The sequence below is a fragment of the Miscanthus floridulus genome, chromosome 8, assembly GCF_019320115.1.
Source record: "Miscanthus floridulus cultivar M001 chromosome 8, ASM1932011v1, whole genome shotgun sequence".
NCBI lineage: Eukaryota > Viridiplantae > Streptophyta > Magnoliopsida > Poales > Poaceae > Miscanthus > Miscanthus floridulus.
The window spans coordinates 226017145-226039554 of record NC_089587.1 but is presented as its reverse complement, the minus strand read 5'-3'; the positions used below and the strand labels follow the sequence as shown (position 1 = coordinate 226039554).

The 22410-nt window shown below is 47.7% G+C and overlaps 2 protein-coding genes across 4 annotated transcripts; one reads left to right on the top strand and one right to left on the bottom strand.

Annotated features, from left to right (window-relative positions):
• Positions 1-14766: 14766 nt before the first annotated feature.
• LOC136478382 (serine/threonine-protein phosphatase PP1-like) lies at positions 14767-19154 on the top strand. Of its 3 annotated transcripts, none has more exons than XM_066476820.1 (4): positions 14767-15021; positions 15173-15405; positions 16717-17276; positions 17369-18861. In XM_066476820.1, the coding sequence occupies exons 2-4, from the start codon at positions 15228-15230 to the stop codon at positions 17735-17737; spliced, it is 1107 nt and encodes a 368-aa protein (XP_066332917.1). In that variant the 5' UTR covers positions 14767-15021; positions 15173-15227; the 3' UTR covers positions 17738-18861. The 3 variants fall into 3 exon arrangements, with proteins under 3 accessions (XP_066332917.1, XP_066332916.1, XP_066332918.1); XM_066476821.1 differs by adding an exon at positions 18898-19154 and having other exon boundaries at positions 14770-15405; positions 17369-17563; XM_066476819.1 differs by having other exon boundaries at positions 14767-15405.
• An 805-nt stretch (positions 19155-19959) lies between these two features.
• Positions 19960-22190, bottom strand: LOC136478381 (lysM domain receptor-like kinase 3). Its single transcript, XM_066476818.1, has one exon. The coding sequence runs from the start codon at positions 21784-21786 to the stop codon at positions 20473-20475; it is 1314 nt and encodes a 437-aa protein (XP_066332915.1). The 5' UTR covers positions 21787-22190; the 3' UTR covers positions 19960-20472.
• Positions 22191-22410: the final 220 nt, after the last annotated feature.

The window sequence follows — 22410 nt, the reverse complement described above, 5'->3', positions numbered from 1 at the left end:
CACGATAAGGTGGTCGCCACCATCTTCGGGGGCCTCGCCTCCACTGAAAGTAGAAGGGAACGGAAGCTCATTGCCTAATGAGTGCTCGCCGTCGCTTTAGAAGAAACTATCGCCGACCCCAGCTATCGCCCATAGTCCGAGGTCTCCATCACCTTCAGTAGGGCCGACCAGTGGGTAGACATACCCTACATAGGGCGTTTTCCCCTCGTCCTCGACGCAATCATCTAGAAGGTGCTCTTTAGAAAAGTCCTTGTCGACGGTGGCAGTGCTTTGAACCTACTCTTCGTCGGGGCCCTAAGGGAGTTGGGCCTCGTGATATCAGATCTCACACCCTTGGACTCCTCCTTCTAGGGTGTGGTACCTACAAGGGCATCCAGACCACTTGGAGAGATCACCCTACCAGTACAGTTTGGCACGGCAAGCAACTACCGTGTCGAGCATCTCAACTTCTACGTCGCCGACTTCGACACCGTCTACCACGCCATACTTGGCCAGCCAGCTCTGGCCAAATTCATGGCCATACCACACTACGCGTATCTGGTGTTGAAGATGCCTTCGCCTGTAGGAGTCCTAGCTCTGTGGGCCAACCTCTCCATTGCCTACGCCTGCGAGACAGAGAGTCTCGCTCTTGCCGAATCCACCGACCTCTCCATCCAAATAACTAGCGTGGTCGCCGAAGCCAAGACAGCACCCGCCGATGACATGGAGATCCCAGAGCTAGAGCTTCCCCACGCCTCCGCCAAGTCTAAGGAAATTAAGGAGGTTGGCCTCGGCCTCGACAACGCCTCCAAGACCGTGAAGATTGGGGCTCACCTTAACCCCAAATAGGAAAGCGCGCTCATCTCCTTCCTATGTGCCAACGTCGATGTGTTTGCTTGGAAACCTTCAGACATGCTGGGGGTACCACGGGAGAAGATCAAGCACTCCTTGAATGTCTCGCCGATCGCTAAACCGATCAAGCAGAAACTCCGCCGAATCACGCCAGACAAGAAGGAGGCTATTAGGGTAGAAATAAAATGGCTCTTAGCTGCCGGGTTTATAAAAGAAGTGTATCATCCAGATTGGTTAGCAAATCCTGTTCTCGTTCGAAAAAAGAATAAAGAATGGAGAATGTGCGTTGATTATACTGATCTTAACAAACACTACCCTAAGGACCCCTTTGGCTCGCCTTGGATAGACGAGGTTGTAGACTCTACCACCGGCTGTGAACTACTCTCCTTCCTTGACTGCTACTACGGCTATCATCAGATCTCTCTTAAGGAAGAAGACCAGATAAAAACATCGTTCATTACACCTTTCGATGCATACTGCTACAAAACTATGTCCTTCGGACTCAAGAATGCTGGGGCCACCTATCAAAGGGCCATCCAGATGTGCCTCGACCAACAGATCGGCCGCAACGTTGAAGCCTACATTGATGATGTGGTCGTCAAGACCAAGACAGCCGACAAGCTTATCGCCGACCTTGAAGAAACCTTCGCCAACTTGAACAAGTACCGATGGAAGCTAAACCCTTAAAAGTGCATCTTTGGAGTTCCATCTAGTATACTGCTGGGCTACATTGTCAGTGCTTGAGGCATCAAGCCTAATCCTGACAAGGTCTCTGCCATCACCAATATGAAACGACCAACATGTGTCAAGGATATATAGAAGCTTATAGGCTGCATGGCATCTTTAAGCTGCTTCATATCACGCCTCGGCGAGAGAGGGCTCCCTTTCTTCAAACTCCTCAAGGCTTCTGAGCGTTTTTTCTGGTCGGAAGAGGTGGACATAGCTTTTGAGCAGCTTAAGTTGTTGTTAACAAGGCCTCCGATCATGACTGTGCCACGACCAGATGAAACTCTTCTGATCTACATCGCCACTACTTCTCACGTCGTCAGCACTGCTATCGTTGTCGAACGCGAGGAAGCTGGACACACTTACAAGGTGCAACGTCTAGTCTACTTTATCAGCGAAGTACTTAATGAGCCAAAAACTCGTTATCCTCAAGTACAAAAGCTGTTATATGCAATTATGATTATGTCGCGCAAGCTCCGACACTACTTTGAATACTACAAGATGGCCGTGGTCACCGAGTTCCCTCTAGGGGACATTCTCCGCAACAAAGAGGCCAATGGCCATATCATAAAGTGGGTTGTTGAGCTTGGAACTTACTCCATCAAATTTAGAAGCAGACCTACCATTAAGTCACAGGCGCTCGCTGATTTCATCGCTGAGTGGACCAAGATCCAAGAACCCATTGCCGCCACTTGCCCTGAGCACTGGTTGACGTACTTTGACGGTGCCCTTAACATCAACGGCGCTAGTGCGGGCATTTTGTTCATTACGCCGACCAAAGATAAGCTCCGCTATGTCCTTCGGATACACTTTCTGGCCTCCAACAATGCCACGGAATATGAAGCATGTCTCCACAATCTCTAAATAGCAATTGAGCTTGGCGTCAAGCACCTCATGGTGTACGGGGATTCTGCGCTAGTTATCAACCAGCTCAACAAAGATTGGTCCTGTTCCAGTGAGAAGATGGACGCATACTACGCCGAAATAAGGAGGTTTGAAGGGAAGTTCTACGGTAACGAATACCACCACGTGGTACGAGATCAAAATCAGATTATCGACTAGCTTTCAAAAATAGGTTCTTCTCGCGTCGTGGTTCCACTGGGGGTCTTCGTTCAAGATCTCTTGGTGCCATCCATTAAAGAAGAAAAGGAAGTTGTAGAGGTTACCCCTGCTGAGCAGTTGGTACTTGTTGTACCTTCGTCGGTCGCCGATTGGAGGGAGCAGTTCATCAAGTACCTCACCAGCACCGAAGTACCCGCCGACAAAACTGAAATTGAATGTTTAATTCACTGAAGCAAGCATTACATGCTGGCAGACGGCAACTTGATGAGGAAAAGTGCTAAGGAAGGGATACTGCAGAAATGCATCACCCAAGGTGAAGGGGTCAAGCTACTTCTCGAAATTCACTCTGGTTCCTGCGGCAACCACGCGGCCTTAAGAAACCTGGTTGGCAAGGCATTTCGAGTTGGTTTTTATTGGCCCACAGCCATCACTGATGCAGAAGATCTCATCCGATGTTGTGAAGGATGCCAATTCTTCGCTAAGCAAATACACGTGCCGGCGCAAGAGCTACAGACCATCCCAGCCTCCTAGCCCTTTGCGTGCTGGGGACTGGACATGATCGGGCCTTTCAAGCCAGCACCAGGTGGTTTCCGGTACGTATATGTCGCTATTGATAAGTTCTCTAAGTGGATTGAATATAAACCGCTCATCTCGACCGCTGCAAAGAAGGCAGTTGAGCTCTTTGAAGATATCATCCATAGATTTGGTCTACCAAATCGCATCATCACCGATCTCGGTTCGACGTTTACTGGCCATCACTTCTGGGACTTCTGCGAAGACCGTTGCATCTCTGTCAAATATGTCTCTATTGCTCATCCATGAGCCAACGGTCAGGTCGAACGGGCAAACGGTATGATCCTTGATGCCCTAAAAAAGCGACTGTATCAGAAAGAAGAAAAGCACCCGGGCAGATGGCTCAAGGAGCTTCTAGCTATAGTCTGGGGACTACGTACTCAAGCTAGTCGCAGTACCGGTGTGACTCCATACTCTTTGGTCTACGACTCAGAAGCCATACTACCAGCAGACGTTACTTTCTGAGCACCTAGAGTGGAAAACTATGATGAAGAGCAGGCCGAGGCTGTTCGGTCTAAGGACGTCGATAGGGCCGAGGAAGAATGCCTAATCACCTGTGTCCATACAGCTAAATATCTGGAAGGGTTGCGGAGGTAGTACAACTAAAACGTTAAAGGTCGTTCATTTGCTGTTAGCGATCTCGTTCTCCGTAGAAAACAAAAGACCGAGGGGTTGCACAAGCTCTCCTCCCCTTGGGAAGGGCCTTACGTTGTCAAAGAGGTCACCCGACCAGGCTCTTATCGCCTATGTGACTTGGATGGAATTGATGTTCCCAATTCGTGGCACATCGAGCACCTTATATGTTTCTACCCTTGAAACGTTCCGGATATGTACTCTCCAATTTGTGATGAATAAAGTTTTGATCTTTGTAATTTGGTTATATTCCTTTTCCCCTTTTGTTTTAATCTCCACGTACAGTCGCCGAGCATCACAATACTCCATAATGATCTCCAATATGAAAATGACAAATGATTTCTCCAAATCGCCGAACACGATTTCTCTAAATCGCCAAACGATTTCTCCAAATCGCCGAACACGATTTCTCCAAATCGCCAAACAATTTCTCCAAATCGCCGATCATGATTTCTCCAAAATGCTAAAAACGATTTCTCTAAATCGCCAGACACGATTTCTCCAAATCGCCGAACACGATTTCTCCAAATCGCCAAACACGATTTCTCCAAATCGCCGAACTCGATTTCTCCAAATCGCCGAGCATGTTTTACCCACTTCGCCCAAACATTCTTTGATCGGAGAGCAACATCCTTTCTTTTCTGTTCTCTTCGGAGACAACCCAGTCTCCGATTTCTCCCTACACGTGCTATGGGCTCCGCGCTCTGCGTTATGGGTGGTCGGTTGTGGTCCCTTGGTCACACCTATTTTTCCTACATGTCTACGGGCTCCGCGCTCGATGTTATGGACTATGGGTCAGCCAAGGTCGAGAGTTCAACATAGAATACATTGCTCAGACGCCGCTTATGTTGCCTTTATCTCCAAGTTCGTATAACAACTGCCAACCAGAACACGTTCTGCGCTATTTTTTATGGAAAAGACTCAGCCACTGATTTTTCCCTACACGTGCCATGGGCTCTGCGCTCTACGTCATGGGTGGTCGGCTGCGGTTCCTAGGTCACGTCTGTTACTCCTACACGTGCATGGGCTCCGTGCTCGACGTTATGGACTATGGGCTGGCCAAGGCCATAGGGATCAGTAGCAGACCAACTAGTTAGATGTTATTTGAACTACGCATAATCGCGTCAGGTTTGAAACTACGAAGATTATTTCACCGAACTACAAGCAAACTCCATATATTACATATACATGCACCTTATAGCATTTATTCGATGAATAATTATTTCTTGCGCTTTCACGCTTTCTAATTACACTATCAGGCCTTTACAGATGATAATCTATGAGTTGCTTATTGAGCCTCGCCGTTACCATCCATTTCACCAAACAGGTCTATATCACCGGCCAGCATCTTCACTGCGTCCTCCACTTTGTCCTCTAGCTACTGTGTCCCCGCGTCGTCTAGTCCTTCAACGAACCCACCCCCTATCGACTGAAGGTCGATGGTAGGGTAATGCGACCAAACAACCACGAGGACATCGGTAGCGACGGTCGTAATGGCATCACGGTTGAAAGTCTTGAAGTTCTCCCATGCTGCCTTGCACCTCTAGATTATGGTGTCGGGACATTGACGCCTGTCGTCGTGCTAAGTAGCCGTTTCCAGATTGACGCAGTCAAGCACCGGCTTAATTACGGCGATTACAACATCCAAATTCTCCTTTTGGACCTTGGCCTCCTACACTAGCACGTCAAACTACGCTTTGGCTTTATGACGATAGCCTGCAAGAGTTACAATGATCCATTATACAAGGAAGCTACTCCAACAATAATTCTGACCAGGAGGAATTCACCTTTCAGCTCCTCAGCAAGTTTGTCCGCCCGCTCTGCTTCTTTTGCTTTCTCCTGGCGAAGTTGATCGACAGCCTGGTGCATCTATCCGAGCTCAGCGTCTTGCTCTACAAGAACAACAGTTGTTAACAGAAGTGCGGTTGTTCAGCAATGCCAAAGTACATTCGTTGATGTACCTGCTTTCTGTTTGGATACACTGTTGAGTTGTTCGCTTTTCCTCTCTAGCTGCTCGAAAGCACTTCTTAGTTGGTCAGAGACAGCGGCTAGCTGCTCGGACTGGCTCCGCACTTGCTCTGACATGGCCGCCAGCTTTTTGGTAAGAACCCCCTTCTGGTATTCCAGGCCCCGCGCGTTCGACTCTGCAAGATCTCGTTCGCGTTGGGCCCTCTAGATATTTTTCTCCGAGAGGTTCCTGGTCTCTTTGAGTTTTTTGTTCTCCGCAGCAAGGGGCTCCATTTGCTTTATCATCTGGCAGCACTGCTCGGCAACTCAAGATATCTCCTGCAAAATGAATGATGATATTATAGTTAACCAATTCCAATAAACAACCAGGATCTTTCCAGACAAAGTATTCACCTTAATCTGTTTCATCACACCACTAAGAGAAGTCTCCAGTCTCCTGAACTCCTTGGTGGTGTCCTCCTCTTCGACAATAACTATTTCATCGCCGTGCTTTTGAAGAATCCAGACTGCTTGGGGTCGAGGTTCGTCATGCACGATCTCCTCCACCTTGTCTTCTTCCATTGCAGCCGGGGGACCACCTTGGGGCTCAGTGGTCGGATAGCAGGTCCGACCACGCCCTCCGAAGTATCGAAGATTGCCGTTTGCTCCTTCGGTGCCGAAAGCTCTTCCGCTACTGATTCCACTATTGACGAAGGCACTATCGCCGACTCGTTCGCCATAGTAGGCATTCACTCGCGGTTATCAAGCCCACCAGGGGCAGCAATTGGCTCCCCTACATGCTCCCGAACACTCGGGGACTCCTGGATGTGGTCTACTGGCATCTCCACCGCTCTAGGGCTAGTTTCTGGTTGCTGCTCAGTCTGAGCGGGCGAGGCTAGATCAGTTGTTGGCTTTGCACTATACCAAATCAGTTATTCAGTCACAATAGAAGTAAGGGAATTACAGCAAAGTAACGTCAGCACAAGGACACTTATGGTTTGGTCTGACGGTTCAATTTCTTGAACCGATGGTGCCGGCCTATGCCTCCGGGCGCAACTATGGGGTCGACTCCTGTGCTCAGCAGGGGAATTCTCGGCTCTTCCTCAGTCAACCTTGGTTCCGCCTGCTGCTCCGGGGCTGCTGCCGTTCGTTGCTCCGAGATCTCCGTTGCCCGCTCTGTGGGGATTTCCGACGTCTGCTATGTAGCAATTCCCTCCGCTCGATGCTCGGGGACTCTCCTTGTCGGAGCCTCACAGACTTCTTCACCTACCTCGGTTTGTTGCTCCACACGTGGGTCGAGCTGAGGCTTTTTCATGCTCGGGAGAGGGTTCGTGAGAGTCTCGTCATAGTCAGACTAATTGAACACTGTGGTTCTTCATGTTCGATTGGTTTGGTCATCATCCAGAGAGATCCCGCCTGGTTTGTGGGGAATAGTCACGGCTGTTTTCCTCTTGTTCTGGGCCGGCTCATCTTCCGTCGGCCTCTTTCCCTTAGTTTTTGCGGACACTAGGGGAGGACTCTCCATTCGACCAGTGTCCATTCCTCTGGATTCTGAGGAGACACCAACGGAGCTTTCTTCAATTTGAATAGGTCACCGTGCATCTACTGACAGCGGCCAATCGTTTCTCGGCACGCCCGAGAAATACACCGCCCTATCCTGCGAATGGATCTTCACATGAGTAGGATCAGTTTATTGCTCGACAGTATAAATAAAGTTACTTCTCGAAAACATATAGTCAGGACATTCACCTGAGGAGGCAGATTCTTACAATTGAAGGGCTTCGTGTAACCTGACAGCCTGAAGGAGGATAGCGGAGCAAACAGCTCGGCAGTTCGCTCTTCGACGTTGCTCCTGGATAGTATTTCTAGCCTCTCTCGAGTCCCATCGGTCTCCCTTTGAATTCAAAGCCTGGGTGCGCCCTCTCTTTATAGGGTTGTATGCGGCGCACTATGAAACTCGTCGCTACCAATCCACCATTGGTCTTCACACCCTTTATCAAGCCGAGGAGTTCATTCACTTGCTCCATGTCGTCCTTGCTTGATAGCTCCAACCAACTCCTCTAGCTTTCTAGGATGTGGTCGGCGTTACAACGCATCACTGGGTGTCTTTGTCTCATGTAGAACCATCTGGTGTTCTACCCCTTCAGCGACATGTTCAGCGGTATGGTAAGATATTCACTCGCTATCCCATCCCAAAGCTGGAGATACACCCCGCCGACCACCTTGGAACCAGCACCACCTCTCTTCTTCAGCCAGAATAGGTGACAGAATAGATTGAAGTGGGGTAGGATGCCAAGGTATGCCTCACAAAAGTGGATGAAGATAGAGATGTGCAGAATGGTATTGGGGTGGAGATTGCACAGAGTAACCCCCCAGAGCTCCAACAGATCCCTCAGAAATGGATGCATAGGAAACCCTAACCCGCGCCAGAAATAGTCTTCGAATACTACTGCTTCATCAGTGTGAGGCATGGGAAATGACTCATTGGAAGCTGGCCGCCATCCGGCGGTCACACGGTCAGGGAGAACGCTGGCTTCCACCAATCGGTTCAGCTCAGCTTCTCCTATTTGTGATGGCACCCACTCCTCGTCACATCGGGCCGCGGCGACCGACTTCTTAGGACTTGTCTTCTTCGGTTTCACAGCTCCTCTCTTCGGCGCCATCTCTCAGATCTGGTTAGGTTTTTGGCAGCGGAGGAAACTGTGGTTGCGGATTCGGTGGCGCGAGAGACGAGGAGGAAGATGAAGTGGAAAATGTGGGAACAGGGTTTGTGGTGGCACTATTATATAGGATCTTGCCCACCATTCCACATTCAAGGGTTTTTTGGGAACCGTTCCTGTGGTTTGCGCCGCTGCGATTTCTCCGATGCGGTAAATGGGCCATTACCTGGGCTTCCGCGTAACCGCAACCCATGGCGCTCATTTATCGCTGCCTTCAGTTGCTCCTCACTGAAATATCGCCGACATCTCCTCCATTTATTGAGGCTAAGTAACTGATGTTATACAGCTGTTACGCCAGTTTTTCCTCCATGATTCGATTTCTCCGATAACTCCGCCTGTAGGTCGGGGACTGGCAGTCTGTTCTGTTGGTCTTTGATCGTTTTTCTATTTCTGACCCTAGCACCACATGACTACGCCACCTACTGTCAGGCTCGGGGACTAAGTGGGCATACTTCACCTTGTAGTGAATGTGCTTTGTCTCTTTCTAGGACACGCCTGGGGACTGGCTTCTTGCTCGGCTGGTTTTCTACTATTCTTCAAGTTTCTGACCCTAGCACCACATGACTACATCATCTGCTATCAGGCTTGGGGACTAAGTGGGCACACTTCACCTCGTGGTGAGTGTGTGGGGTTTTTCTCGAAGACTACATGCTTACAGAGGAAGATTGACTCCTACACCTTTCTTCAGACTCTAAGTGGGCACACTTGGTACACTATGGATAAATTTTTAGTCTAAATTTGAGCTCCTTACACCCTTATGGCAAGCCATACTTTGGTCACGATGCTCGGTGATGGTTCACGATGCTCGGCGACAGGTCGTGCTGCTTGACGACAAGTTATGCTGCTCGGCAACGGTTCACACTGCTTGGCGATGGCTCACGCAGCTTGGTAGTTCAGCATGGTGGTTGGACCATGAGCTTGACTGCTCGGCGTTGTTCGCACCTGCTCGGACAAGCTTAATACGATGTTGCACAATGGGTACAAGGCGCTCGGGGACTAGCTGTGGGGTGTACGACCTCGGATACCCACGACGGACCACATGGGCTGCGCCCTAGGGGTGGCCCAGCCCACAAGAAGAAGCCTTGCGGGGCACGAGTCTGCTCGGCGCCTTTCGCAAGACATCGGGAAGATATTCTGAAGATACTACGAGATCTTTTAGGATATGTATGATCCCAAGATTTCTGTAATCAGTTATTACTTTCCGGTTATCTCTCAGATCTAACCGACTTGTAACCCTACCTCCTAGACTATATAAGGCGGGCAGGGACCCCCTCTAAAATCACGGCATATCATATGATAGCTAGTACAAACCAACAGACCACAGGAGTAAGGTATTACGTCGTACTGATGGCCTGAACCTGTATAACTCGTGTGTCTCTGTTGCCTTCTTGTTCTTGATCACGCGCTCCTCTACCGATCAATCTACCTTCGTGGGATACCCCTCGGAGGACTACCGACGATATTCTGTCGACAATCAGCAAGGCAACCATTCACAGTGAGGTCATGCTACAAGCTAGACTACACTCTACCCAAGATCTAACGTGAAGAAGGTGAAGGAATGCGCGATGGAGCCGAGCAGCGGCGAGCTCGCCATGAAGGCGGCCATGGAAGCTGAGCTTTCCGGCGAGGACGAGAACGGTGATTTTGCCCTCACAGTAGCTCATCTGGCACTGATAACGCATCGAGGAGGTAGAGGAGAAGATGGTGCAACTACTGGCTAGATGGAGGCAGCAATGGTGCGGTGGAGCGAGTGTTAGGTGACGGCGGAGCCGTGCGGTGATGCGGCGGTGCTCGGTGCTCCGTTGTGCGAGCGAGAGCGAGAAGTGGAGAGGGAGAGAGTGAGCGAGAGTGAGCGAAATAGGCAGTGCAGCTTCTCTGATATTGCGTGCCAGCGCGCTGCGACAAGGGCCCGATGCCAGCCATGCGGCAGCCAGACTCTGCCTCAGTCGTCCACGATGGCGTGACATGACTTCGGCCATCAGGGTCTGATCTCATGTCTAGCAGCGTGATTTCAATGCCTCTAATCTCTTAAACCAAAGCGAATCAGTGCACGACGCTAAAACAAAACTTGTAGAGCTACATACTAGCTCCAACATTGATTAAATGATCTAGGTCTAATTCGCAATGGTGAGCAAGTTAAATCATCCCAAAGTCAGACACAATGAACTGTTAACTCAGTTAGGACTTAGAAAATTTCCTAAGTGCCAAAAATAGTGATTTGCTGATTTTTGTGAGCTACAAATGACCAAGCTAGGCATAGAATTAGCTCATGACCCAAAAATAAAAGTTGTTGCTCTAATCAAGTACTATAACTTTGCTTAAGGGTGCACTGTCATGCAAATATTCTATGACATAGTTCAACCTAGGTCAAACATACCACTTGAAAATGATGACTATGACTTAGAGACCAAACTAGCCTTAGTCATGAATACCAAAGTTGTTCATAGTGACATTCTAAACATGTTTAAGGTATTCCTAAGGTTCCACCATCATTTTATACATTGGTTACACACAAGTACTTCCTAGGTCAACAAGCATGTCATCACTTAGGAGCTTAATTAGATAAAGTGATCTACATGACCATTGTTTCTTTAGTCATCCTAAGTGTAGCTAAGGTGTTTTAGTGACCAACATCAACCACTTGCACTTATTCACACATGATCATAAGTATACACATGAAAACATAGAATAACAAGGCATGTTTCACTTGTTTCATTTGCATGTTTCATATGTAAAAGCTTATATATGAATACTTGATGATTATGCTCATGCAATGCAAGTGAAATTATACAAGCCTAACACCTAGGGTGTTACACTCGCTCTCGTCATTCCGGCCGCCGCCCGCGCCACCACCTCCGGCCGCCAGCGCCACCGCAACAGTCCGCGGCACCAACTCCGAAGAGCTCTGTGCCCCTGTCTGCTCCCTCGGCCGCCCTCGTCGCCCCATCCTCCTCCATGTGCACCGGTGGTGAGGGCGGCCCTCGCTCTCCTCGACGTCCCCGCCGGTCGACGGGCCACCGGCGGCCGTGCATGGCGGCACCGTCGCCCACCCCTCCCCCCACCGACCGCCTTGTGAGGCCACCCCTCTCCCTCGGCCGACCGTCAGCCTCAGGTAAGGTAATTTTCTATTTTCTATAATTTCATTTTACAATTTAGTTAGTTTAGATAGTTTAGTTAGCTAATTTAGTTATATAGTGATGTAATTTAGTTATTTAATTTAGGTATTTAGTGAGACAATTTAGTTATGTAGAGGTTATATATTTAGGTAATTTAGATAGATTGTTTGATTGTTAGTTATTTATGTATTTTTGTAGGTAGTTAATTTAGTTATTTAGTTTATTTGTAAGTTAGATAGTTAGGTAATTAAGTTATATATAGGTAGTACTTGTAGTAATCATAGTTAGTAAAATTACTTATATAGTTAGATAGATAGCAAGGTAGTTTAGATACTTATTTATTTAGGTAGACAGTGGCATACTTAATTATATATGTAATTTAGTTATACCCTTATTAGTTAAATCCGTAATAACTTTTAGGGTCTGTGCTTAGAAACAGACGGCCACAGGGAAGTTTAAGATCACTAAAATTGTAGGTCCACACACTTGTGCTCAGAAAGATCTAAATCAGAAGCATCGACAGTTGACCGCTACCCTCATTGCCAGAAGGTTGTACACAACATTGAAGGGTCAACCCAACTTGAAGGTCAGGACAATTATGGAGATGACTAAAGAGATATTTAAGTATGACATAAAGTATGGGAAAGCATGGAGGGCAAAGCAACGAGCCTGTAAGATGATATATGGGGACTGTGAGGAGGGGTACGAGCAATTGCCTGCAATGTTCAATGCAGTGAAAGCAACAAATCCAGACATGCATTACGAGTACATCCCAAAGCCGAATAAATGGAAGGATGGGAGGCAGATATTCTTCCGTGCATTCTGGTGCTTTCCCTGGTGTGTTGAGGTCTTTAGGCACTGTCGTCCAGTGTTATCCATTGATGGCACTTTTTTGCTTGGCAAGTATATGGGCACACTATTGGTAGCTATTTCCTATGACGCAGACAACGTATGGGTTCCTTTGGCTTTTGCTTTGGTGGAGAGAGAGAACAAAGACAGCTGTGGATGGTTCTTGCGTCTTGTCTGGATACATGTCATTGGCCCTAGTAGAGAAGTTGGTGTCATATCTGATAGACACCAGGGCATACTTAGTGCCGTACAGGAGCAGATTCCGAGGTATGCACCTTTGCACCACCGTTGATGCACTCGGCACCTTGCCGAGAATTTACTTCGGAAGAATGGTACGAATGACAACTTGCCGAGAATTCACAGAGCGGTGGAGGGGTCTGCAATACATTTAAATGTTACACACCAAATAAACTATGCATGACTTCATATGGCACAAAATAATTATTACACAACATCAATTTCCCACCATCTTGTTAATGCGACGCTTACGAAGTGTAGGCTCAAAGGCAAAATTAGTACACATCCAATACCTCTGCCTATACGTGTTCTCTTCATCGGACTTCGTTACCTTGCAAGGATCACCGCAAAAGCACATGGACACTGAAACACCACTAGGCAGAGGCAATGGATCGAAGACATTTCTGGTCATCCAGCCATAACTACAAATGAACCAATTTTGTTCAAAGAATCGAAAGCAATGACCATTAAACCATAAACCTAGGGTTTTCCATTTGCTGCACATAAATGAACCAATAATATAACACGATTGACAGAGATTACCTTGGTTTACTAGCTTTACCACGCCTTGACATCCTACCGTTACATAATACAAAAAATTAATAATCACTTCAAACAATAAGTACTAACATGTTTAGTGTTGCAAAATACACGTAATATATATCAAACCAATGGTAAAAAATGACAAGGGAAGAGAACATACCTTGCTCTCGAAGATCTATGGATCAAATCCAACTTTCCAAGTTTAAATTGCTCGATTCAAGAGATTGGCGGTTTGGAGAGAGCAAAAACCCGAGAAAGGAGAAAGAAATGAAAGGAGCCTCGGCCAGGGAAACCTTAGCGTGGTTTTTGAATTCGAGCTCGGCGCCATGGATCTTGGCTCCGAGGTCGGCGCCAAGATCTGTGGCTCCAACCTCGACGCCAGGGTTCGTGGCGTCGACCTACCTGTCACGTCAGCGCCATTTGGATGCCCCGTTTTGCCCGGCCAGGCATCAGCGCCGAGATATCTCGGCGCCGTAGGCAACGACGTCGACCCCCAGGGTCCAAAGATCAGTCTACGTCGCGCAGGGGGTTAAACATAAATTTTCTTTAAAAGGACGAAATTATAAAACATTAGGTAGAAATAAAGAAAAATTTTACTTTTACCTCGTTCGCAGCTATAAATAAAGCCGAAAAGTTAGGAGCAATTATAGAAAAGCTTATTATATATATAAAAAGGAGACGCTTATTTCCGCAACTAGTACCATCATGTCCTGCAATAACTGGTGCACTGTTCGGTTGATGGTTTCTGCAGCTGCTGCTGATGTTAGTGGTGATTTATTGTAAGAGAAAAATACGGTTCCTTAGCTGAAAAGTAATGATGATTCCTTAGTTTTTCCTACTTTGAAATCTGAATTCCTCCACTTTGGTCATGGCACAACAGGTCAACTTCATGATGCCTTAACCATGGACATGAAGGCCCCGTTCGCTGGTCTGAATTTTGGCTGAAAATATCTGAAAAACACTGTTCTGGCTGAATTGTTGTGAAAGAAAAATACTGTTTCGGTTAAAAAACAAATTGAACAAGCCAAATATGGGGTAAGCCGAACGGGCATGTGCTCACACCATGTTGCAGCGTATAAATTTTTTGCGGTCTCATACCAGAACTAATTTTGTTTCTAGCGAAAATTACATGTATAGCGACCTCCATGTTCTGCTCAGAGCGTCACAGTTACAATTAGCAATTGCGAGGACAAATGCAGTACAGGAAGAAAGAATAGTTCTCTTCTTGCCAGGTCATAAATGCCTGCACCCATATTTTCTTCGAACATCAGCGTTGCTTGCCACTGACTGTTCTCTTCTTCCATCCTGATTCCTGAAGGATACTGCGATGCGAGGCTCCAAAGAGCAACGATCTGTCAGACGAAAAGGAGATGAGGAGATGTGGAGAGCAGAAAGAGACGGCATGCATCCAAAACTTTTTTTTTGTTCTTGTAATCTCCAGCCAAGGACTGAGACATGACATGGAAGTAAACAGAGGGCCTATCCATAAAATGGCTTTGCTTTCATTCCAAAGTCCAATACAAGTCTTTGGAGAATTGTCACAGGGGAGGAGAGAGAGAGAGACAGGGCAGTGCTTGAGAGAGAAAGAGAAGGGGAGACCCATTACCAATGCCAAGAACAAGAAACCAGAGAGGACAGCGGCGAATCCAATCCGAATCCCCTCCAAAAACCCACCAAACTGCCTCCCCCATCTGCAAGAACAAGAGAAGCAGGAGAGCATCCTAGTAGGGGAAAAAAATAGGAGAAAAAAGAAGCCCAGAGAGACCAGCTGACCAAGCAAAAAGGTAGCATCTTTGTGTCACCAAGACACCGCCGATCACAGACCAAATCTCCTCTCCTCTGGTCCATCCCAAGCGTAGAGCCGCCAAGATTTCTTCGATCTGTGCTTGCGTTTTTCTCTTGTCAAGATTTCGTTTTTCCTTTGACTGTTACTAGCCTTGGGTTGTTGAGAAGTCTCGAGAAGAGTGGTGTGAGTGTTGAAGAGCTCAAGATGGATCCGGCCTTGCTTGACGACGTCATACGCCGGCTTCTGGAGGTGAAGAATCTCAAGCCCGGGAAGAACGCGCAGCTGTCGGAGTCGGAGATTAAGCAGCTCTGCGCTGCCGCCAAGGAGATCTTCCTTTCGCAGCCCAACCTGCTGGAGCTCGAGGCCCCCATCAAAATCTGCGGTATTTCCCCCTTCTCCCGTGGCTCCTGAGCATTTTCTTCATGTCGGTAGCACCCAAGATGACATCTTGGGGACTGCTTTGGTTGGTCAACGGGGTATCGCGCTGTTTGGTCTTGTGCCTTTTTTGGGTCTTGCTGATGTCCTGAGCCCGATCTTGTGATTAAAAGTATCCATTCCCAATCCTCTTTTTGACTGTCGTCATGGCTTGAAGAATCGATTGAGGACTGGAATATAGGTGTACATATGTTGGTAGCTGTTTCCTGTTTGTAGTGATTAGGCATACTTGGAATAGAAACTCTCTGATTCTATTTGCCGAAAGAGAGCTGCTAGTTTTTTTACCATCGATCTGATGGTCCTATTATAGATTTTGCGCATACCGTCAACTAGTGATGCTAAATCTTGAGGTATCAATGCTTTGGGTTACTAGTAAATCATTACTGCGCTTGTACGATTGAATGGCAATATCAAAACCACATTTCAGATGTTCCAGAAATGCAGCACATCTTCAATCTTTCAGAGGACTCCTGCTATTTGTAGAAGGATGATAATGTTATACGACATGGTTGCGGTCAGGATATTTTGTGAAAATGTTAAAGTGAACAACATAGATGCGTATAACCATGCATCCTATGAGAAATGAAAGCTGTATACTTAAATGAAAGTTCACTAAGCATACTATGTAAACTGGATGATTATCATCACTGTCGTGGACGGAAGTCTTAAATGTTTAGTTTGTATGTATTGCTGACAAAAATGCACACAAAGGCCTCTATCTGAGTTGGTTTGGTAGCTTGAGTAGCACTCCTCAGCCTGGGTTTGACTCCTCGTGGGAGCGAATTTTTAGGCTGGGGTTAAAAAATCTCCTCGTCTCTCCCAGCCAAAGCACAGGTCTAAGGTCCGGCCCTGTGGTTGTTCACTTGTTCTCACATGGGCTACGGTGCCGCTGTGTATAGGTGGGGTCGCGCAGGTCGAGTTTTTTATAACCCTTGACAGTGTTATATTTCTGAGAAAGCACATCTACTTTATCCTGCTTATAGGTTTTCATGCTGTGGCATAAATTGTATGTGACGAACTCTGGCTCCGCTGTTGTGCAGATCTTTAGGTCATACAAACAATGATAATACTTCCTTTCATGTTAGATAAAAGTAAATCCTTCAGTTAATAAATTGTCAGATAAAAAGAATCTAACACTATTTGAGTACCTGTAATGATATATGTAAAGATTTTGGTTAATATGAGTATGAGTTACCCTGAAATGTCTTTAGTGGAGCTTCCTGACAAATATCGATCTCACATATTTTCTTCTGATCAGGTGATGTCCATGGGCAGTACTCTGATCTCCTGAGGCTATTTGATTATGGTGGCTATCCGCCTCAGGCCAACTACCTTTTCTTGGGTGATTATGTGGATCGCGGAAAGCAAAGCCTGGAAACAATATGTCTTCTTTTGGCCTACAAGGTCAAGTACCCGGAGAACTTCTTTCTTCTAAGGGGCAACCATGAATGCGCATCAGTAAATCGCATCTATGGTTTTTATGATGAGTGCAAACGCAGATTCAGTGTAAAGCTCTGGAAAACATTCACAGACTGTTTTAACTGCTTGCCAGTGTCAGCATTGATAGATGAAAAGATTCTGTGTATGCATGGCGGTCTATCTCCAGAGTTGAACAAGCTTGAGCAAATACTCAACCTGAATCGCCCCACAGACGTACCTGATACTGGATTGCTCTGTGATCTTCTTTGGTCAGATCCTTCCAATGAAGCAACAGGCTGGGCCATGAATGATCGAGGTGTTTCATTCACATTTGGTCCTGATAAAGTTAATGAATTCCTTGAGAAGCATGATTTGGACCTCATCTGCCGAGCTCATCAGGTTGCTGTGCTCTTAAAGACGTGACCAACATATTCCCTTATAAACTAAGTGTATCAATCGTTTACTTATGCTTTTGCATTGTTGGAATCCAGGTTGTCGAAGATGGATATGAGTTTTTCGCTAACCGCCAACTCGTAACAATATTCTCGGCCCCTAACTACTGTGGAGAATTCGATAACGCTGGTGCCATGATGAGTGTAGATGAGACATTGATGTGCTCCTTCCAAATACTGAAGCCTGCAAGGAAGATGCTGAGTGGTTCAACTAATAACAAATCTGGCTTCAAGGTATGCATGATTAACGTGGAAGCAGTTTATATCTGTCAAATAAGCACAATTTGTTGCCCTACAAAATTGTTTGGTCCCTACCCTCTGGATATGAGTAGTGTTCTTAATTTTCAAAAGCATTATAACTTGATAGTGTGGCATGCTAGTGTTACTGTTTGCTTTGAAATGATGTAGCCATTTAATATCTGAATGCATGATTATTCAAAAGAATTTCTCAGTCTGGATGCCAAACCTTTCACCAGAACTCCTGCACCTGACAGGTCTTCTTTCTTTCGTTGTACACAATTGCATCATTACTAATATTTTGTCTGCAAAACTCAGTTTTGATGTGAATGCGAGAAAGTTCTCGTACTAGAACTTGAATTCTTAATGGTACTTCCAAGTTGACTCGACTGGATGTCACGGTGATTTATAGGCATTTGTTGAGCCTATCTCTTGCAGTCATCTATTATATCAGCAAATGGCTGCAAATTCCTTTACTATACGCTTGGCATAGGAATACGAAGTTTATCTTCTTTCACATTGTACTGTATTCTGTGCCATGCGAAAATATGTGCCAAGTTGCATGGCAAATTATATTGCTTTGGAATATATTTGGGCAGGTTTCAATTTGTCCCACCATATTTATTTTCTAGGTTCATGCTGCAGAAGTGCATGTCATTGTCACTCAGTGCATAGTTGGTTTTGACAGTGACCTTTCCTACAATCAACGCATACTAACAGTTGAACCCGTATTTCAAGTTGACCTATCTTGTTCTGTTCCCCACTGAGTATGGCACAACAAGAATATGACAGATGGTTAGCTGAAGTAGAAGGCTTATTTTCTAACTCTATATGAGATATGAGGATGCAAGGAATTAGCTGTACATCCTTGAATAGTTGGATGAACTATCGATACACGTTGGGTTTTCAAACAGAAATGAGCAAGTCACCTAGCTCTGGCCCTCTGCTACATTTACAGTTTAACATGGTATCATACTTAATTGGGATGGCTAACCTGGATTTTAAATTTTATCAGACACTTAGGAAAAATAATTCAAACTATTTGTTTGCTAACTCTATATGAGATATGAGGATGCAAGGAATTAGCTATACATCCTCGAATAATTGGATGAACAATAAACAAAAGGTTTTCAAACAGAAATGAGAAACTCACCTAGCTTTTGCCCTCATACTTAATTGGGATGGGTAACCTGGATTTTAAATTTTATCAGGAACTTAGGAAAAATAATTCAAAATCATCTGGACTATTGAGTGACATTGTGATTCACCTATATATAGTTGACACCAGCATCTAAATTGAACTATCTCATCTTTTTACTCTTTGTTTACAGTCATTGAGAGGATGGTGACAATGGCCTGATGGTGAGCGCTGCGAGCGACAGGGGTACATCTTACAGCAGCTGCAACTAACAGGCATATGCATTTTCGCGGAAACCTCATGGGCCTGGAAGGGCAAAGCAGATGTAGAACTATGCATCTTCCATGTTGGATTAACACTCTTGTAATGCATTATTATTGGTTTTTACTGTGCGGATCTCCTATGATATGAGAGGATGTGAATGAGTACTGCCCCCTTTGCGTCCTAAAATTCGAAAGATTCAAGCAGGCATGCGCCAATAAAAAATAGCCAGATCATTTGAGCCGAGTTTCCATCCGGTGGGCATGGTGGGTGATGACAACAGCCAGCACCATATCCACGATGCTGTACGGCATTTCCAGTCGTTTTTTTTGTTGTCTAGTTCTAAAAATATATATATCCAGCAGACCAGCACGTAAGCTTGCCTAGGAAAATCAGTCACGTAGCAATGGTTTGTGTTGCTATGGCATCATAAAGCATGGATGTGTTGTGTTATGTCCTTCATTCCTTCAACTTCAAGGAATGACTTCAGTCATAGCTACTATGGTAGAATTCGACGGCCATGTTGTTCCTCTGATGCATCGGGATCAGGTTCTTATCTCGTCTCATCTTGTGCCAAATATGGTCGCAGCCATGTCGTTGCGACATGTGTGATGTACTACTCCTGTGAGTGGATGAGCTGGAAGAAGAGAAATCTGAGTCTCACACAGCAACCAACGGCAGCAGCATCCGATTCCTTGGCCGTCGTCGTGCGTGGCGTCTACGACATGCACATGCCGCACTAGGCGACCTGATTCCATGGACGCTGACGCTGCCTGAAGAAAATAGGGGTTGCAGTTATCTCCTCGTTGAATTGCCCATCAAAATTCAGACACATCCACATCAACACCAACAAATAACAAACAGTGGCAATTTTGTGCCAAGAGTCGGCAGGATCCATCCAAGAGATGCCCAGGCCATCTATCCATGCATACACGCATCATTGACCAATTTCTACGAACTCCTGGATTTCTTCCATTGACAGTTAAAAAGTGTATACATCGGCCTAATCACAGCCTGACCAAATTGCATCAGATATTTACCAACCAAAGCTGAATCTCTATGGCCATGTTCGCTTGTCTTATTAGCAGTACTATTTTAGTAAATGAACGTGTTTTCCTCTCGCAACAAATCAGCGAACGGTACTTTCAGCTATGGCTTTTCAGCAAAGCGAAGAGGGTATGTACTAGCACCATATATGACATGTCACTCATGTGTACATCATCGATAAGAACAAGAGGGGGAAAACGAAGTTTAATCTATCTATGTAAAGCCTAAACTCCTCCCAAATTAACAACGAATCAATTGGAGTCCAAGGCAATCTATGTCCTCAGTGGTAGTAGCGACAGCTCTATACTGCTATCTATCAGCATCTGAATTCTCAAATCCTCAACTCTATAGCAATCGCTAAGCTTAGCTAGCATGATAAGATCAGCAACTCAAGGGTCAATTGTGGCGATCGGCAAGACGCTTTGGCCGGGAATGGCGCCAGCAGCACAGCGATGATCCATCACCTTGGGGCGATGGAGATGGAGATGTCGGTGGGGACATTGAACTTGGCGGCCCACTCCTGCGCCTCCAGGAAGAGCTTGGACACCTTGGCGGCCACCCACGCCATGTCCTGCCGCGCCAGGGGGTCCTTGGCGACGCAGCGCAGCGCCAGCGTGGTGAGCAACTCCGCCGCGTCGACGGGGAACGAGTCCCTGAGCCTCCGGTCCACCCACCGCCGCATCCCCTCCCCGCCCCCCTCCGCGACGGCGGCCGCCGCGGTGTCGATCAGCGACGTCCTCTCGTACTCGCCCGTGCCCCGGTTCACCAGCTCGTACCGCACCGGCTCCTGCCCGGACAGCAGCTCCAGCAGCACGACGCCGAGCGCGAACACGTCGGAGCGCCGCGACGGCGGGCCGCCCGCCACGAGCTCCGGCGCCATGTACCCGCGCGTGCCCTCGATCCGCCTCCCCCGGCTGCTGGTGCGCCGGTGGCCGCCCGAGGAGGAGGAGGAGCCCTTGGACCCTCCTCCGTCGTCGTCCTTGTGCTCGACCGGGAGCTCGCCGGCGAGGTCGGCCGCGCCGAAATGCGCGATCTTGGCGCGGGGGAGGGGCCCGTCGCCGCAGACAAGGACGGATGACGCGGAGAGGCGGTTGTGGATGGTGTCGGCCTGGAGGTGGACGTAGTAGAGCGCGTCGCAGACGTCGGCGGCGAGCTGGAGGCGCGAGTGCCAGGACGCGAGCGGGGTGAAGGACGGGTTCTTGGGGTTCCGGAGCAGCACGGACAGCGGGGACGCGTCGGGGACGAGCTCGTAGGCGAGGAACAGCGTGGTGCGGTCGGGGGACGCGGCGGCGCCGAGGAGGCGCGTGATGGCGGCGTGGTGGCAGTGGCCCAGCACGGCGAGGCGCGCGGCCACGTCCCGCGCGTCGCGGCGGAGCGGGCGGCGGAAGACGGCAGCTGGGTGGCCGCGAAGCGCGCAGCGGAAGGAGTTGGAGGAGGAAGGCGCGGCGGGGACGAGGCGGTGCGCGGCGGAGAAGTTGGCGGTGGCGGCGGCGAGGTCGTGGAAGGTGAAGAGGAGGGGCAGCTCCGGGAGGGAGTCGCGGAGCGCGGCGAGGGACGCCGCGGAGGACGCCGTGGTGGAGGAGGAGGTGGAGTAGGACGACACCGCCGGGAAGGAGGTCGCGGTCGTGCGCGGCGAGCGGTGGTGCCGCGGCGTGGATGCCGCCGCCGCCGCGGCCGCCATGGCGGAGGAGGACGTGGAGGTGGCGGTGGCGGTGGCGGTGGCGCTCTTGGATTTGCACATCCGATTCGGCTTGCTGGGCTTGGGGCCGACCATGGGAGGCGGCCGATCGGGACAACCACCCGCCGCCCACCTCTTGTACTACTACCGCGTCGTGTCGCGCTCGTGAGGCCCAGGCGTGGTGTCGATACAGGGAAGAAAGCTTGGTCCTTTTTTTTATCTCCCTCCCTTTCGCCGGCGTGCGTGAACTGGAAAATCTGGAATGGACGGATGGATAGGGAAGAGGGGCAACGGAGAAGATGGTTGGCGTTGGATTGGTCAGGTCAAATATCCTACTAGTCGTTAGGCTAGTCCTAATTCTGTCCTCCTCCAGTTCTACTTGATGATGATCACATGCTTTGTCAATTCTCACGTATACACTATGGTTGAAAACAATACAATTCTAGATTTGATCTGAGTAAAACTATTATAAATTCAAATGATTTATAGAAAACATTACCAGCACTTCAAATAGTGACTTTTTAGAAAGTACTTATTAGTGATTTTTTTCAGAAGTGCTCTGCCTGTTTATTTGTTCATATGCAATAATGAGAGCACGTACTCTACCATTACACATTTCTGTACTAACCGTAGGGCAGTCATTATGCAGCGCAACTGGTCTGGAGTACCAGATGCAGCCATCAACTCAACAAGAGGAAAATATCAAAAAACAAAAAACAA